Source organism: Rhinoderma darwinii, chromosome 2 (genome assembly GCF_050947455.1).
Source record: "Rhinoderma darwinii isolate aRhiDar2 chromosome 2, aRhiDar2.hap1, whole genome shotgun sequence".
In the NCBI taxonomy this organism is placed as follows: domain Eukaryota; kingdom Metazoa; phylum Chordata; class Amphibia; order Anura; family Rhinodermatidae; genus Rhinoderma; species Rhinoderma darwinii.
The window spans coordinates 443090461-443108682 of record NC_134688.1 but is presented as its reverse complement, the minus strand read 5'-3'; the positions used below and the strand labels follow the sequence as shown (position 1 = coordinate 443108682).

At 38.1% G+C, this 18222-nt stretch overlaps 1 protein-coding gene across 2 annotated transcripts in view; it reads right to left on the bottom strand.

Annotated features, from left to right (window-relative positions):
• The window catches only part of ROBO1 (roundabout guidance receptor 1), an 890328-nt gene that overhangs the window by 734360 nt on the left and 137746 nt on the right, over nucleotides 1-18222 (bottom strand). For both annotated transcript variants that reach the window (XM_075854473.1, XM_075854474.1), the window contains exon 2: nucleotides 11927-12048. In XM_075854473.1, coding sequence (XP_075710588.1) covers nucleotides 11927-12014 — 88 coding nt within the window. In that variant the 5' untranslated portion in view covers nucleotides 12015-12048. The remainder of the gene's footprint in view (nucleotides 1-11926; nucleotides 12049-18222) is intronic.

Below are 18222 nucleotides of genomic sequence, written 5' to 3'. Positions count from 1 at the left end.
TGCATCGTCATTTTTTTTATTATTTCAGTGTCATCATATCTATAGCCACTTGAAACATTTCTGGGTTCCAGTCTCTGACCCAATGCTGCACCGCCGCTTTATACTTGCTTGTTCTTAAACTAGAATTAAGATTATTTGTCCCAATTGAATACTTTTGCAAGGCAATGAAATACATAGAGTGCCTTGCAAAGTATGTAACTCCTTAAAAAGTCAACATTTTTGTCTGAATTGTTCCAGACAGTATTTGTAAACCAGTATGCTTTTAAACAAAATTTTCAAACTCACATACAAATGTGATGCTTGTATAAGTATTCAAAGACTAGTACTTGCTGCATAACATCTTTAAGGCCAATTTCAGATGGCTGTCCAGTATCTACAGTAATCTAGGATCCATAACTGGTAATATTATTACACTCAAGAAAGACTTCCAGGCCCCATTTTAACTTTTTAAGTGAATTGACCATAACAACTTCCTCGGGCAGAGAGTACCATAGTTTTACTGCTCTTACAGTAAAGAATCCTTTCTATGTTGGTGTATAAACCTTCTTTCCTCCAGACATAGAGGATGCCCTCTTGTTATAGTAACTCTTCTGGGTATAACTATATCAAGAGAAATATCTCTGTATTGATCTTCATTATATTTATACACAGTTATTAGATCTCCCCTCAGCCGTATTTTTTCTAAATGAAATAATTCTAATTTTGATGATCTTTCTGGGTACTGTAGTCCACCTATTCCATTTATTATTATAATAGCCGCCTTTAAACCTGCTCAAGCTCTAATATGTCTTATAAACTGGTGCCCAAAACGACACAATATTCCATGTGCGGTCTTACCGATTGATAAAGTGTTAGAATTAGTCTCAAGGAAGTTGTAACTGGGCATATTTTCTTCCGTATTAAGTCCCGTAAACATGTTTCTATTATGGCCATTTGTCCGTATTAGATCTGTCTAAGGCCCCATGCACACGAACGTTGTTGAACAGATAGAACACGGATCCATTCATTTCTAATGGCTCCATGCACACGATTATGGTCTCCACTGATTCCTGTGTCGGCCATTGGATAGAGCTGCAAAACTAGCAGCAGGTCCTATTCCTGCCCGTGTTTGCGGTTCTGTCTTCTTTATTCAAGTCAAACCTATGGAACATACGGAACGGATGCAGAGGACACACTAATGATACATGGACCGCAAAAAACACACAACAAATCCATTGTTTATGAGTTGCAAAATATAAACGGTCGTGTGCATGTAGCCTTAGATCTGTGTTAGATCTTTATTGGATCAGTTTACATCCATAAATATTCTTAGAAATGATCAAAAATAAGAAAACTTTAACAGATCCAATACGGATTGTTTTTCTGATCTGTATAATATATCCATTATCTTCTGTGGGAAGTTCTCGGCCGCAAATCAGCTTCTAATAATGCAAGTGGCATTTTTATGGCATCAGAATATGCGTGCGTCTGTGCGTAAAAGTAGTGATTGGGATCTACTGGTTGATCTCTGTCAGGTTCAAAGTAGATCACTGGTGTTTTGTTTCAAGAATGAGGATGCTTCATCCTACAGTACACAAGTGTTGGAGTGAAGTAATTGTTATCATCATAGTCCACTTTGGGTGGCTTATGTTTTTTGCTACTGTTACCCTACTGACTCACACATTCTTCCTTCCTCTGTTCAAATAGATTAGTTCTTCTGTAAATATTCTCCAAATATGCTTTGTTTTTGCTCCATTTTTTGGAAAAAACATTTGCAGACGCCAAAGCATATTTAAACAATTATGAAAGCTTTGTGTTAGAACAGTTTACAGCCTACAAAGGGTCACTTCTTTTCAGTATGAAAACAGATATTTTTTTATCACACCAAATCTTAACAACCTTCTGTATTGTTATAGTAGATCCTTACCTCACTCAAGTTGCCTACCCTTGGTCTAGTATATAATAATTACATAGACACCTTCTTGAATTAGTCAATTCTACACTGAGAAATAAATGTCCACATGACAATACACCTGTTCCCTCGATGTGAGAAATGACAACTTTCACTCCGTATTTGTAATATTCCATTTCACTGTAGGTGGCAATTCTCTTAAAGGAATACAGTGCATGACTTCTATTTTTATTTTTGTCTTTTTAAATATTTGAGTTGTGCAGTAGTAAAACATAAAAAAAATATATCAATTTGGTATCACTGTAATGTTGTTTTTACCACACGGTAAACGCCACCTGTACTTTTAGGCCCTACCCTCAGCATAACAAAACATTACATTGCATTGTTTTGTACCAGCAATCTAACCATCACTAGTTCAAGTCTCCTAGGGGGAGAGTGAACGCCGTAAATAATAAATAAAAATCAACAATTTCTGTTTTTCCCCAAAACGTCAAAATAAAAAGTGATCAGAAAGTCATATGTACCCCTTAATGCTTGCCCCCACAAAAAATAAGCCCTCACAGCGCTCCATCAAAGAAAATGAAAAATAGTTATGAGTTTCAAAATAAAGCGACACAAATCACATTTTTTTCAACAGTTCAATTTGTAAAAGTAGTAAAACATAAAAATAATATATCAATTTCGTATCGATGTAATTGTATCAGCCTGCAGAATTAAGTTAACATGTTGTTTTTACCACACGGTGAAAACCATCAAAACTAAACTAAAAAAAAAAACAGTTTGGAATCACTATTTTTTTTCTATTCAAGCGCTCAAATATTTTTTTCCCTTTTTTAGTACATTATATGGTACAATAAATGGTTCCATTAAAACTTACTACTCGTCCTTCAAAAAACATAGTCTCATACGGCCATGTCAATGCAAAAGTAAAAAAGGTATAGCTTTTTAGAGGCAGGGGAGAAAAAACAAAAATAAAAAGGAAAAATTAATTTGGGAGCTAGGGATTAAGGCTTCATGCCCACTTCAGTTTTTTCCTTCAGGGTGCTAGCCGTTTTTCTGACGGTTAGCACACTGACCCATTCATTTCTGACGTCATCCTGACGTGCGTGACCGCCACTACAGCCTGTGATTGGCTGCAGCGGCGACATGGATGAAATGTCATCGCTGGAGGCCGGACAGGAGGAAAGTAAGTATGAATTTTTTTTAATTTTTATTGCATTAAAAAAATTTTTTTCGAACGCCGAGCATGGTACTATCCAGGGTGCTGAAAGAGTTACCAATGATCAGTGCAGCCCATTAACTCTTTCAGCACCCTGGACAGTACCATGCAGACGGAAACATGGAGTGCACACGGGAGTGTACACGGCCGCTAAAACGGACACATGGATCTGTCAAAAACGTCCGTGAAAACTGTGTCGGAAGTGTGCACGAGGCCTTAAAGATGTGGCGTAAACTGTGTCTCCTTGGAGACCACATTCATTTTTCTCTTTTAATTACTTTTAAAATTTTAGATGAAGAAAGTTGCAAATTGTAGCATAAATTTGTCACACGTCAAAACCTGCTTATGTGGGCCAATGTATCCGTTTTTCCATATATATATATATATATATATATATATATATATATATATATATATATATATATATATATATATATAAAAAAGCACACCCTGAGGCACAACTCTACAGTAAATTTTGAACGAATACCTGGAATCATGCTTTAAGATTTTCTTTCTCTATTAATGAACGTCAGGTGAACACTATTACTTTAAATCACAACCAATCACATCTTCCTAGATATCCTATTGATGTCAGTGACCAATCAATACAAGATTTGTGTGAGCCTTTAGGCAACAACTTGGTTAAGGAAGGCCCCAAAGCTGGGTGTTCAGTATAATGGAAGATACACTGGAAAAAAGATTGAGTTTCTTTTATTTGATCTGGGACCACAATCAGGCATGAAGCAGCTGAAGAAAGCAGAACACTCTTTGATGTCTGCCTTTATAAAGTAATCAGTCAGTTCAGGTCTAGGGCTGTGATGAAAATTACTAAGAAGGGATGAAATCACAATGCCACCTGTGATTTTATTCTGAAAATAAATTGATGGGTACAGCAATACAATGCAAACTGCATTTTTAGTGGATTCGGTGAAGCTCTGATGAGATTGAAACCAATGCGGAGAGATGGAACTAGTTATCATGGAAATAAGTTGAGCTCCACAGGTGCTCATTTTAGAACAACAGCAAATGTCTTTTTGACAGGTAAATTGCCTTGGATGGATTTCAAGCTCTCATATCTGTCTGTCTAATGTCATCATCTCTGATCTGAATATTTATTTGGGGAATGTGAACATTTCTAGAGAATGAGAACAAGTCTTAGTAATATATGTTCACGCTTTTATATTTAAGTGAAGGAAACATCCTGTACATATCTAATGGATCTGCATCTCTTCTGCCACTACCTGCTTAAATGGGTTACTGGACATTTTTTACTGATGGCCTGTCCTTAGGATAGGCCATCAATATGAGATTGGTGAGGGTCCAACTACCGGCACCCCCACTGATCAGCTGACTGAAGGGGCTACGGCGGTCGTTGCCACAGTCTTTTCCCAGTTTACCGGCACAGCGGAGCGTCTTTGCCTTGGATTGCAATTTTGGTTATATTCAAGTGAATGGGACTGTGCTGCAATCCTAGGCACATCCGCTACCAATGTGTATGGTGCTATGCCTCCTAACGCCACAGCCCCTTCAGTCAGCTGATCAGTGGGAGTGCCGGGAATGAGACCACCACCGATCTAATAGGATAGGCCATAGATAAAAAGTGCCCGGACAACCCCTTTAACTATGCTAATGGCACAATGGTATGTGTGCTTAAAAGGGTTTTTTCCAAATTAAAGCTTTTAGCTGGCACTGCAATTAAGGTCTTACAGATATTAAATTTCACTCACTGTCTCCAAAGTGCCCCTTTTTCTCGATTCCACCTCAGGTCACCTGACTGGTGATGCCATGATCTTTGCCAACTCTGCTGATGCACCATGTACCTATTACGTAGTTAAGTGGCTGAAAGTCTCTGCACAGTATAAGGCACATCACTAGTAAAGGCAATTCTGTTGCATGCACTGAGAAGACATTTACTCAAGTTTAGACCTGCAAAGCAGAAAACATGGGGAGGAACTACAATAGCCTGTTATGAAACGCCCCACAATAGCAGACTCAGTGAAACATTTTTTAGGTGTAATGCCCACTTTTTGTATGTTGTAATATGGGAATCACTTTGGCAGTCTTTCTTTTCTTTTTTTTTTTTCAATAACTTGGAAAACCCCTTTAACAAAAACTGTACTTAAAATTAGTATTATATTAAGAAATTAGCTATTGCCCATAGTAAGAAAGTAATTTTCATATAAGGCATGTTTTGACTAGAGGCTAACGCATGGACTGACTGTCCATTTTAGCATTAGGGCAGTAAATAAGGGCTCATTGCCAGAAGAGGCCCCCGGATCCGTAGTCAGTTACATCACTTCTTACATTTAAGTGAAGTGTTTCATGGTTATAGTGGTCGGTAAGTGGCCCAAAATTGTGCTTGAGGGCCTAGATCACTTTAAGTCTGGCCCTCAAGCTAAGTATCTTAATTTTCAATAGAGCAGTCATGATGGGAAGCTAGTCATAAAAGGGAGAATTATCTTGTGGACATTAGAAGTTTGTTGTGGTACTAGGCTTGTAGGGTACCAGGATAGGTAGGGTACATCCAAAGAGATTTCTTTACATATCATATCCATACTAAACCACAAGAGAGTGCCACCATCTATCAATGAAATGCCTCCTCTTCACTAGCAGTAGTTGGAAATCAAATATTTTACATATATTGTTTTGATAAGTTGGAGCATTAAAGGGGTTGTCGGCCTTGGACAATACATTTTTGTTAGGAAGGTTCGTTGACAATAAGAAAGGCTTCCCAGTGATCAGTGGTAATCAGTGGGGAAACCTAGCAGTAAATATTTAATTTCCCTGCAGCACCACCATAGGGGAAATTAAGCATTACACAATGTTCATTTAAGTCAATAGGTTGTCTGTATAATGCAGGAATGGACATGTCCTCCAGAGCGAGAAATGCTCTTTGTAACCTCTCTCCAACCTAGCCAAGAGATTAGGATCCTAATATTAACCCAGAACTCCCTAAGGGTATGTTCACACGGCTTAGCAAAATACGTCTGCAAGTACGGAGCTCCTGATTTTCAGACGTTTTTGTAGCAACTCGCGTTTTTCGCGGCATATTTTACGGACGTTATTGGAGCCGTTTTTCAATGGAGTCAATGAAAAACGGCTCCAAAAACGTCCCAAGAAGTGACATGCACTTCTTTTCCGTGTGCGTCTTTTTACGCGCCGTCTTTTGATAGCGACGCGTAAAATTACACCTTGTGGGAACAGAACATCGTAAAACCCATTGAAAGCAATGGGCAGATGTTTGTAGGCGTAATGGAGCTGTTTTTTCAGGTGTAATTCGAGGCGTAAAACATACCCTAATACAGTGGGTTATTTAAAAATAGGGTTTCTATATTGGACAACCGCTTTAAAGCCCACATTATTATATCCAATAGCCCATTATTATATTCAATAGCCAGTTCAGTCTCGGCACCTATAAACTTCCACTATTGTTCAAAAGAATAGATTTATTCTGATGAAACTCAGCAGTCAGGACTGTTGAGTAAGTTTAGTTTCCTAATGTTGCAGAGAGTGAACCGTAACTTTTGTAGGTACAACTTAAATGGTCAGTGTAACCTGTGCCTATATCGATTTTAACAGAATTATAATATGCATACATACCCTGAAATAAATATATTACCACAAATGACACAATATCGCCGGTCTGTGATATAAGGCAACTCATGTGATAATGGGGCATGTTATATTTGTTTTGTACTGGGTTATAACCGTCTATTATATTAGAAATAATCTTCACAAATTTTGGATATTCCTACATCGAGTATTAGCGGGAAACGTAATATTTTTTGTTTCTTTTTCTCTAAACTGGTAAAAATATAAAATGTTGACTATGCATATCTCAGCCTTAGCCCCCTGCCTTCACACAAAGGCCTTGAAGGATGAAAAAACAAAAAGAACAAAACGGAAATATTAATTATTTTTTTTTTGGGGGGGGGGGGGCATTTGCTTGTCAAATAAATAGATCTAGTACCAAAAGTAGCAAATGTGGTATGTAGATTTGTTTTCTCCTAATTTGTGCTTATTTTACAAATTTAAATAAAGGGGTGATAAAAAATAAAAGAAACATAAATAGCAATATGGTCTTAAAAGGGTTGTCCACGAATGGACAACTGATGACCAGTATATGATCGGTGGGGGTCCGACACCCAGAAACCACACCGACCAGCTGCTCCGGCTGCCTCTGGGCACTGAACAACCATGCCAGAAGCAGATGGCTCAGGTCACAGAATAGCGGCCGAGCTGCAGTATTGCAGCTCTGCGCCTATTCAAGTGAATAGGAGCAGAGCTGCAGTTCTCCAGCACGGCCGCTATGCAGTGGTCGGAGCCATCTGCTTCCAGCTCCTACTACTGCTACTCCGACTTCACAACATCCGGTGCCCAAAGGCAGCTGGAGCAGCTGAACGGTGCAGGGTCTGTGTGTCGGAGCCACATCGATCATGTAGTGATGACGTATCCTGTGGATAGGTCATCAGTTGTCCATTCGTGGACAACTCCTTTAAATTCTCTAAATAATGATCTCCATTAAAAAAAAACAAAAAAAAAACAAAACATGCAAATATAAATGCAGAGTTTATAATTCAGTTAGAGCCGCCATTCCATTGTTCTGCCCCATCAGAGGAGCAGAACAAGAACCAGTTCAATAAGACCACAGACGCCGCGAAAATGGCTTTCTCTGTCTCCAATTGATGTCAATGGGAGGTCAGAGATGGAAACACCTGAAGAAAGGGCAGGACACTTCTTTTTCTCGCAAGCATTTTTTTTCCACTTGCGGAAAAAAAACGACTCCACCTCCAATTGAAAATCAATGGGAGGCGCTTTCAGACATTTTATTCATGGTTTCCAAAGCGGTTTTCGCGTGAACAACAGCGCCAAAAAACGCTAAACAGGGCCTTAGAGCAGCATAGGGATCTATGATGCTGTTAGTTTAGGTCATTAGACCCACGGTCGGCATAGTGACATGTGGTCAGGTAGGTATCTATGATGCTTTTAGTTTGGGTCATTAGACCCACAGCAAGGGTGTGACGACATAATACGTAATATGTTATTTGTACCGAGACACCATACGACGCACACATAGTACCTATGGCTCCGAAATACAGGGTCTCAGGGACTCCTTTTGGCTCCGTACAGCTTCTGCGCACACCCCTGCTGTGCGAGTATAGAATCTGCATACTATGTATAGACAGTAAATATATTCCAGTTAATGTTTAAGATTTTTTTTCACATATGTTTTCTTATAATGATAAATACGTAATCAACAGAAATGTCCTTCATGACACCATTACACAGATATATTTCTAAATGCAATTCTATATCTTATGAAGAATGTCACAAGTTGGGACCGCAGTTGCAGTTTCAGAACCGGTCATAACACTGGCGACATTTTATGTCATTGCTGGGTAATTTCATTGATGCAAGTTTTGAAGCAAGGCAGAAATGCACACTGCAAACAAATATTATAATGCATGTCATGATATTAAACCTGCAATATAAACCACATACATCATAAAAATAGAATGGGCATGGAACGAATAAATAAATATTATTTTCATATCATCTCACTGGAACAAAGATTCCTGTGAAATCTACAGTAACAGCTCAGAAGGGACTGCTTGGTTGATTTGTTCATGATAATTCCTTACAGAGCATATAATGAGACCAATAATTTTAGAATACTATTTTTTATCATATTCTGCATTATGTGAGCAGGGCCTGTTAAATAGAAAATGTGGCGCCTGGCAATGAGCAGAGTAGGGCACCAACTTGTAGGGTTTTTTTTTTAACAGTTGTTCTCATACCGTAAGTTTTAGCCCATATGGTGCCAAGTTAATACTGCCATATGTAGATTACATAATACCACCACATAGTGCCCAGATAATATGTAGTATCCAAATAATACTCCATTAAAGAGCTCACATAATACCACCATAGACCACTAAATAATTCTGGGTAGTTTTAGCATGCTCCAAATGTTTCTATTTTCTGAGGACCATGGTTAATGGTAGCCCTGGGCAATTGCCCAGTTTGCCAACCCCTAAAATCAGCAGTGTACGTGACGGTTATTTTAATTTCATAATTTACACTTTGATCGTAAATCCCATCTGCTAATCTTGATCAAAATGACGGCTCATGAATATTTATTATGGGTTCTGCCCCGGTCCAGCTCCCTTAGAAACTAAATTTAGCAGCTTCCGCTACATGCTCACAGATGATTGGCCTGTCATGTGATCTCTCATACACTGCTGAGCAACAGTGAATGCGATTGGTCAAAGCTCTCACAAAAGCTCCAGCCTTCAGACAAATTCAGAGACAGGTAAACTCCTTAGAAATGAATCAATGGACTCTAAAATAAGTTACAAAATAAATTTAATTAAATATTGTCTTGATATTATAAAGTAAATAACATTATTGTAGCTCAACAATGGAGACAAAATACTTCTTAAAAGGGTTGGAAACACAAAAACTTTTCTCCTTAAAAACAGACCGTTTTCTGCCCAGACATTGAAAGAATCAGGTCCGACATTGCTGAACACCTGAACTGCATGCAGCCAATCTATGTCAAGAGCTTTGCAGGTGATTCCGACATTGTACCGTCGTCTAGGTGAGCCGATGGCTTACTCTGTCGTCTGAATCTCCCGAGATCACTTTTAAACTTCTCGTGGGAGACGCAGCAATAAGAACACAATGAACACAATAAGGAAATGAATATGACACCTTCTTGGCCTTCCAAGAGTGGACCCCCCACCGATCAAATATTGATGGCTATCCTGAGGATAGGCAAATAATATTGTATAACTGGAAAACCCTTTTACCAAAAATAGTGAATCGTAAAAAAAAAATATGCATGATAAATTAAAAATAAAATGAAGGCAATATTTTGTCACAGTGTTTATTGAAAACTTAGAGTGGTGTTGATTGAAGAGAATATCATATACACGGCAGGTATTATAAGTCCTTTCTCCATTTATGTTTGTGTTAAACAACAGGCTGGAAAACGTCATATTTGCATTCATTGTTCCTGTTCAGATACGCATAAAGCATAACCATGATGTGTGATATCCAGAGGTTTTCCTGACATTTTTACAATCTGTTGCACAATATTTGACTGGTTTTGTCTCTAGACTCTTCTGTTTGCCCTGTAGCTTACCTATACCTATTCCACTGATAACAGACCAGCCGCGGTATGAGATGCCAGAAATGGAAATTGATTCCTGACCATTCTGTCCTTGCTTGTTCAAGAGATATACAACGGAAAGTTGACATTTGATTTTCCTCTACAAGTTCTGGCTTCACATAAAATGATTCACATCCGTAAAAGCATTTCAGACAACTGACATTACTGGAAAGATTTATGAAGCAAAGTTATTGCAATGCACTTCAATAGTAATAGAATAAGCTAAACTGCTTACACAGCCGACTGAGATAAAAGTTACCCAATTCACTCCCAGCATATTTTTGCTCTAATAAAAAGTGACGCTGGAGAATGGTAAAAAATATATAATAAAAGAAAATCAACAGTAAATACTCTTTACTTTTACTTTGATTTTTAGGCACTGTCTCTGCTAAACACCATTGAGAATTAGAAAATCCAAAATATGGTATCCTGTCTCTAGCCTAAAGGGCTCATGCAAAGGGGCACATCGGATCTTATACAGAGCCGTAAAGTGGTGTCTATGGACATGTTAGAGGCCATACTGCTTCATACAAACACATACAGAGGTTTTTTTTCGTATGAATCTGAAGAGATAAATTGCCATTTCCATCTGAAATCATATTCCACAGGTATTCTTTCCTGGAAGCCTTACCTCTAGCGGGAGAATATCTCTGTAATACGGAATCACCAACAAGCGTCACATGGAGTACCGCCGTACGAGCTCAGTGAACACGTCTCTGCTATGTGCAAGAGGCCTCAAGCTAATTATTTTTTCTTTCCCATATCCTTTAAATCTTTTAGAATATTTGATAATATTTGCCACATGGTATGGATTAAGACCTCTATAGGAATTGTAATTCTGCCATATGATATAGGGACGGATCAATCCAAAGGCAACATCATATATTTTCAATTGACATTCTATATGTGTCTATTGCAGTGATCTACAATCCGGCTCTTGGAGACCACTGATCTATTCATTGATGGAGTATATAAAATAAAAATCTTCAATGCATATTATTAATTTGTATTACTTCACACATTTTAGCTTTAAGCCTAGCACTTCTTTCACCATTGCCTTCCATTTAATATCTCAATTAGGGATTTCTGCTCCCTACTATAATTTACGGAGCAAGTGCAAATTAAGAGTTCAATATGTAAGAGCCAAAGGGATATTTATTGGCAATAAGTATACCATTTATGTGGATCGCATGGTACCACTACATTAAAGGAGGTTCCTGTCCAAGTATGTAAAAAAAAGCTGTGGCTGTCGTATAACATACGGGTGAGAGGCCATTCATCTCCATGACATTCCCACAATATACTGGCTGTTAACCTGACTATAATGGCTACTATACAACCTCCACAAAAGCACAAAAATATACCTCCTGTATTTAAAGAACAGTACTAGTTTTTAGATATACCTCACATGGTTCTACTTTATATTTATTGTATAGGGCTGTGATCACATAGCGCGTGGTTGGTGGAGTTTTCATACTCAAAACTGGAATTGGATCCAGAAAGCAATAAAATAATTAATGTTTCCTCACACTTCTCTCTTTAGGATTCACTCTTGATTTCTTCTAAGCAAAGTGCATGTATAAACTGTACAGTGTGAACACAGCCTATACATACTTATAGTTACATAGCTTATGAACCTTACCTGGAACCAACTGGGCCACTAGAAACTGAAGATATATCAGAACTAAAACCGCTGGCAGGAGAAACGAGGGCATTCTTGTCCATTTCATCTTGACCCCGGTTTGTTCATTACCTCAATGTTATCTGAAAGACATGAGGAAAGAAAGACGAGAAACTGTTCAGTGCCTTGTGTCAATTTCAAGGAGGATACTGACAAATGACATGATTAATATAAAAGCATGCATTTCACTCCAAATGATGTTCAATAAGAAAAGCTGCACTCCACAATTTGGGATTTTACGGGAAACTATTGAAAGACAGAGAGAGACATAATAGACGGAGGACACTTTGTCACAATGTGCTAAGTCAAGGGTTTGGATAATATCATTTGCACGAGCTTCACAGACACATTATAAAAACAATGACAGTATACAGTTATGTCTTCAACTATTCCTCCCCATTATCATCCTGTGTGTGATTAACTTCCCTATGTCCTAACATTTCCAGAATGTACATTTTGAGGCAATAATACTAAAGTCATTTGCCCGTTGTGATCCACAGAGCAGCAGTTTATATACAGTACGGTGTTTTATTATTTGTAGTAGACACATTTAGGACTCTATATAAACACATGGATATACTGTAAATGGAAATTGGATTTTTAAATGAGATGAGTAAAATGAATCAGTTTTAACGATACCTATAAAGCCCAAATGGCCTTACTCAAGTTGCAACGCAAATAAATATATAAATGAATAAAAAGTTAATGATATCAGATACACAAGTAATATATTTTTTAAACTTTTATTAAACCAGTATGTATGTAACTACAGTTGGATTTTTATGCAGTGCTCATTCTGTAAGTCAAAAGACTTTCAATGGTTCTTTTTTAAAAAATCTTAAAAAATAAATACCCCGTTTAGTTGCAGACCATGTCCAATCGTGCAAGATAGTTAACCCCAGAAGCTTAAATTCCTTTACTGCCTCCACTCGGTTCCCGCACATGGTGATACACAAATGTTTCTGCCCCAATTTCCTAAAATCAGTGACTATAAACTTTTGTCTTTTTTACATAAAGGACCAAATTATTCTCCAAAGATCATTACTCTAATCGCCGAATCTCAGACCGGTAGGATTTTGTTTTTATCCCTGTCCGAGATCAGAACAGTCATCATCATGTCATCCTTATATTTTAAAAGGATGGTGTCATTATGATATGTATCACAGTCAGTTGTATAAAAGGAGAACAATGCAGGTATTAGACAGCAACCCTGCGATTCCCCTCAAATTCTTCTTCCTTGGGGAAGATACCTGGCCCTCCACCCTAACCAGTCAAGAAACCTAGCAGTTACTTTCATAATTCCCTTTGCAACCCCAGCCTCCCTAGCCTAGCCACAAGAAGCGAGGGAAAGACGGTATTAAAAGCAGAACTCAATTCCAACTCTTGCATAGTTATTATCTAAATCAACCTGTTTTTAAAATCGTAGATGCATCCACTGTGGACTTGTCCTTACTGTATATGTAAAGTAAAGGCTATCTTTTCTACCAGCCAATAACTTACTTGTGTGCAACCGGACCATTTTTTCAAAGCATTTTATCACTACAGGTGTCAAGGATACCGGACAAAAATAATTAATCGATGCGGAAGATAACTTATTTAACACTGGTGCAATAGCCTACCCCTTAAACCATTAAGGAGCCGATGACTGTAAAAATGTCAGATCATGCACACAAAAAATAAGACATTTTGGTGGAATCTTATCTGCCCTAGCTGACTTCTTAACATACAAATCTCTAAAAGCTAAAAATATTTTATCATGAGTTACCTGAATTGTCCCTTAGTACCCGCAGCCTCCCACTCCACTGTATCACTATGCCCTAAGGTCTCATAATATACCATTATATCCTATGTATACGGGCCCTCTTTGATAAGAGCACCTCCCATCCACAGACGACCACCTACTTATTTCCATGTACTGTATATTGAATGAACAAGACTTTTAAAGACCTGTTGGCACTCCATGTTCTGCTGTATGGTGTCTATGTGAGACACTGTTTTCTATAGGAGAATATTTCAATAATATGGAATGGGTTAGAACATGTCTCAATTTCTTTTTTGTGATTATTCATGGAAAAATAAACCTCTGTGTAAACTTGGAAGCACATAAACTGCAATTTTTCACGTCCGAGGTGCACCTGTGCGGCAAGCGTTGTCACGGTTCCCCCATAGACTAGAGCCTATGGAGGGATGCGTGACACGCAGGAAAATAGGACATGTTCTTTTTTTTCACAGACCCTTCACACACTTCGTTGAAACAACGGTCGTGTGAACGGCCCCATTGAAATACATGAATCTGTGTGTGACACGAACGAGAAACACGCTTGTCTGAATGAGCCCTATGTGCTCCTTACATCCTCACAAGTGCTTCACCTTCTCTTAAGGCTCCCTCCATATTGTGTTATCATCCTACGTTTATCTTGTACGTCGGAAAAGCTCCAGACATACACGATAAATGTGTTCATAGGGCTCCATTATGTCCTTTTGGTCTCCGTCACGTTGGTATACCTTTTTTTTGAAGGATGGATTAGCATAGTAGACTATGCTATTCCATACTGAGAGATCCCACAAAAAAACGTATACAGCTCCTGACATCACTATATGAACAGTAATGTCAGGAGCTTCCCAATGCTGGAGTCCCCTGGCAGAGCATCACAAGCACTCTGCCAATTTATGGACAGTGACTTCAGGAGTTTCCCCATGGCCATTCCCTAGGCGACGTATCCCATTGTATGCCATACAGTGGGAAACGTTTTGGCTGAATTCAATAAAATCCAGGGTATCAAACGGTCACTGACTGCTTCATGGTTTAGTTCACTGTAACTTGACACCAGTAACAAAATCAGTTACTGCATATACAGATGTAGCCATCTTGACTCTGATAACTTGCTGTAGCGTGATATCACACAACAAAAGCCATTGAAACGTAATTGAAAAGTCATTGAAAAAGTAAAGATAAGGGATCTTTCCACTGTGTATTTAATGTGTTAAAAGTCAAGATAAAGATGGCTACATCTGTAGTGTACAAACATGAACGCCACACGTTCGTTGTCCACCCGTGGCAATGGAGGGGGGCCCAATCTCTTTGGCTGTATGGGGCCCAGAAATTCCTGATGGCGGCCATGTATCTACCTATGTGGAAGAGTTGAGTTTGCCATTTGGCACAACTCAGCGTGATACTACACTATGTTTTGTGTTGTTTTTCATAGGACTGCAGGTAAACCAGGACTTATAACAAACAAACAATGCAGCTCTAAAAAGTAAAATGTCAAATTCAGTTGTGCTACATCTTTAAGTATTTATAAATGACTATTACAATACCTAGCATCTACTGTATATACCCAATATCCTGGATTTTATTTTCTCTAATTTCTGTCTCTCTCTCTCTCTCTCTCTCTCTTTCTCTCTCGCTCAATGTGAACACTGTGAGGAGATTTTATAAACTATCGCAATGTATGTTAACTTATAATGTGTGCCAAGATCATAAAACCTATTAAATAAGCAAACAGCTCAGTATAAAAAAACTCATTATTTGTTAAGTATGTTACATCTTAATTAAATGTTGTTCTACTGTGTCCCATGTCTGACAGCAATACATTTAATTCATTTGCCTTTAGTAATTATTTAATATTATTTCATATTTAAAAACATCAATTCTGCTATTATTAAGTGCATTTAGAAAAATATGCCAAATGTTTTCATCCACAGGTAAATTCTGTTCAACAAACATTCCTTTTCTTTGAGCATTGGCTTTCATATGGGCTTGCAGCAACAGTAAATTAAAGAATCTTACAACAATAAGGACTAGTGTGAGATGTAATTAACTTGTTTTTGCCGGCTTGAAACCTGGAACAAGCCGCATGATGCAAGTAACAATGAGCAGGATAAGCAATAAGTCACAAAGCAGACAAATATTCACTTCAAATAATTATATTTGCATTTAATTGGCAAATTTTTAAGCTGCTAAACCAAAAGTTGAAATAGTGAAACATAACCGAGTCCCCTGATCGTAGGCGTGGATTGTAACTTAACGCTCCTGGGTCTCAATCCAAAATCTGTAACACGACCTCCTACCTACTAGGTGCCATTTTTAATATTGGTGTTTTGTCGTGTGGCAGAGGGGCCTTTGGGTCCCCTCAGGCACCCTTAAAAAGCAAAGAAATACAAAGTACAGTGCAAATAACATCCTACCTTTAGTTTACTCAGGATTCCAAATGTCAGTACAATGAGTGGAATAATAATGAAGGGCAGTGAAGAAGCTCATTTGTAGAGGTTGTATGAGATTAGGGATGGAACCACTGTTGTGTATGAGCTATGGCTTGTAATGCAGCTTATCAATAAAGGCCATACATAAAGCTGATCTGCAATATCACATGCAGCCTCTCGACATAAGTGTCACTGTTTCTTTAAAAAACAAAAAGCTAATATGAAATGGTCCAAGTGGTCGATGGCCACTGACACTTAATGGCTCTTGGTTCCGGCTCATAAAGAGAGGTCTTTCTATAATGTCTATTTGCCCTTATAGAGCATATGAAAAGAGATTGTCCTGGTGAGAAAAAAAAAATCATTTTGACACAAATTGTGTTGATAATACCACAATGTACTTAAGTTTTATAGCGACCTTTCGTCTCAGAACAAAATTATAAATGTAGGGGCTATATGGAGTAATAATATCTGATGCCCTCCAGCTGGGCCCCTGTGCCATGGATCTGCAGTTTTAGGGCGCCCTCTGTGTTGTTTCAGAATGGCCACTGCGCCTCTCAGACTAAGACACTCCCTCTGTTCACGGATTGGACAGAACTGCTCACGTGAGCAGCTCTGGACAATCCAAGTATAGTGGGAGTGTCTCAGACTCGTAGTCTAAGAAGTGCTGCAGACATTTTAGCAAAGAGGGGACCCTAAAACAGCGGATTCACAGCAGAGGGACACAGCTGGATGGTATGAGATATTATTACTCCATAGACACCATCATATTTAAAATGTTGTCCCAGGACCGGAGGGTTGCTATAAGTTTTCAAGGTGAACTAACAAAACAGTTGCATAGTAAAAGTAACCAAATCAAAACTGTAAATGACGATGAACGGAGGAAAAGGTCGCTATTGAGTAATCAATACTGTAGTTGTCCAAAAGGATGTTGCGTGTTCTTGTTCTACTGAATATCTCACAACCTTTCACAAATATGTTTGCCCACCAAACTACAACTGTATAGTCAACCACATCGTATTCATATTTAAGTATGTTGACCCGACAATATTTTGCACTTTCTTCTTGACCTTTTGGTCTTCTGACTTTCTGAATTGAAATTCATATTTAGTTCTTGATTCTTATGGGCATTGTATTGAAATTTTTTGCACTATGCATTGTATCTGTGTCGTTATTTCCCTGGTGACTAGTTCTTAGTCTATATACCAGCACAGCCTTGGTTCGTGGTTTTTGGTATAGTCCTATTCACACATCATCATTATATTTGGTACTGTCTTTTTTATGTTTTTGAATGATTATGTTAGATGAATTAATAAAGATTAACTAGGAACATTAATTTTATTTTCTTCTTGGAGTACTAAATATACTGTGTCAAAATGGATAGATAGAGATTTGACCAAACTATTAGATCATCAGTTTTTTGCTTAATTTTTTGTTAACAAATATATAATAACAGAAATGCCATAAAACGGCGCCCAGTGGTTGACTAAACAATAAAATATCCCCAAGGGGAAAAAAACAATAAAACAAACAACTTGGATTAAACTTGTCAAGCAATGTCAAACATTTTGTTTTCCATCCACGATGGGCTTCTCCATGATTAATGTATAGCCAACCTGATTATCATTATCAAGTGGTTGTTTCGGCAGATTGCATTAATGAAATGATGAGTGTTTACACGGATTGGACAGAACTGCTCACGTGAGCAGCTCTGGACAATCCAAGTATAGTGGGAGTGTCTCAGACTCGTAGTCTAAGAAGTGCTGCAGACATTTTAGCAAAGAGGGGACCCTAAAACAGCGGATTCACAGCAGAGGGACACAGCTGGATGGTATGAGATATTATTACTCCATAGACACCATCATATTTAAAATGTTGTCCCAGGACCGGAGGGTTGCTATAAGTTTTCAAGGTGAACTAACAAAACAGTTGCATAGTAAAAGTAACCAAATCAAAACTGTAAATGACGATGAACGGAGGAAAAGGTCGCTATTGAGTAATCAATACTGTAGTTGTCCAAAAGGATGTTGCGTGTTCTTGTTCTACTGAATATCTCA